Consider the following 420-nt stretch of genomic DNA (forward strand, 5'->3'; position numbering starts at 1 on the left):
CCCCCAACCCACCCCACTCCCGGGGAATCAAACCAGGCCCATCCCAATGCATCCCACTCTCCATCTAACCCCATCCTGTGCCTCAGACGCGGCCGGGATGTGGGACATTACCTGGCATGCCCAGGAGACCGCCTGCCACGGAGAGCTGCGGAGCCTGCGCGAAGTTGGAGAGCATGGAGCGGGCAGAGGTGGGAATCCCGCGCTGCAAAGAGCTCTGTGGCTGCGGAGCCTGCGGGAAGAGGAGAAGGAGGAGGTAAGGAAGGATCCGGGATCACTTAGGAAGGCACCGGGATCACTCTGGAAGCAGCAGCAGTGGTGGGGTTTGGGTTGTACATGGGGAAAGTAGTTTGTGGATCGGTCACACAGCCGTGATTCCCATGTTGGACTGCATGGGATCAACAGGGGAAGAGCCAGGAGAGG

The 420-nt window shown here is 61.0% G+C and overlaps 1 protein-coding gene across 1 annotated transcript in view; it reads right to left on the bottom strand.

The window, feature by feature from the left end:
- Positions 1–82: 82 nt before the first annotated feature.
- Positions 83–420, bottom strand: part of GATAD2B (GATA zinc finger domain containing 2B) — a 10,482-nt gene continuing 10,144 nt past the window's right edge. Inside the window, exon 10 of the mRNA XM_010020618.1 lies at positions 83–229. Coding sequence (XP_010018920.1) covers positions 83–229 — 147 coding nt within the window. The remainder of the gene's footprint in view (positions 230–420) is intronic.

Source organism: Nestor notabilis, unplaced genomic scaffold (genome assembly GCF_000696875.1).
Source record: "Nestor notabilis isolate BGI_N333 unplaced genomic scaffold, ASM69687v1 scaffold22428, whole genome shotgun sequence".
Classification (NCBI taxonomy): domain Eukaryota; kingdom Metazoa; phylum Chordata; class Aves; order Psittaciformes; family Psittacidae; genus Nestor; species Nestor notabilis.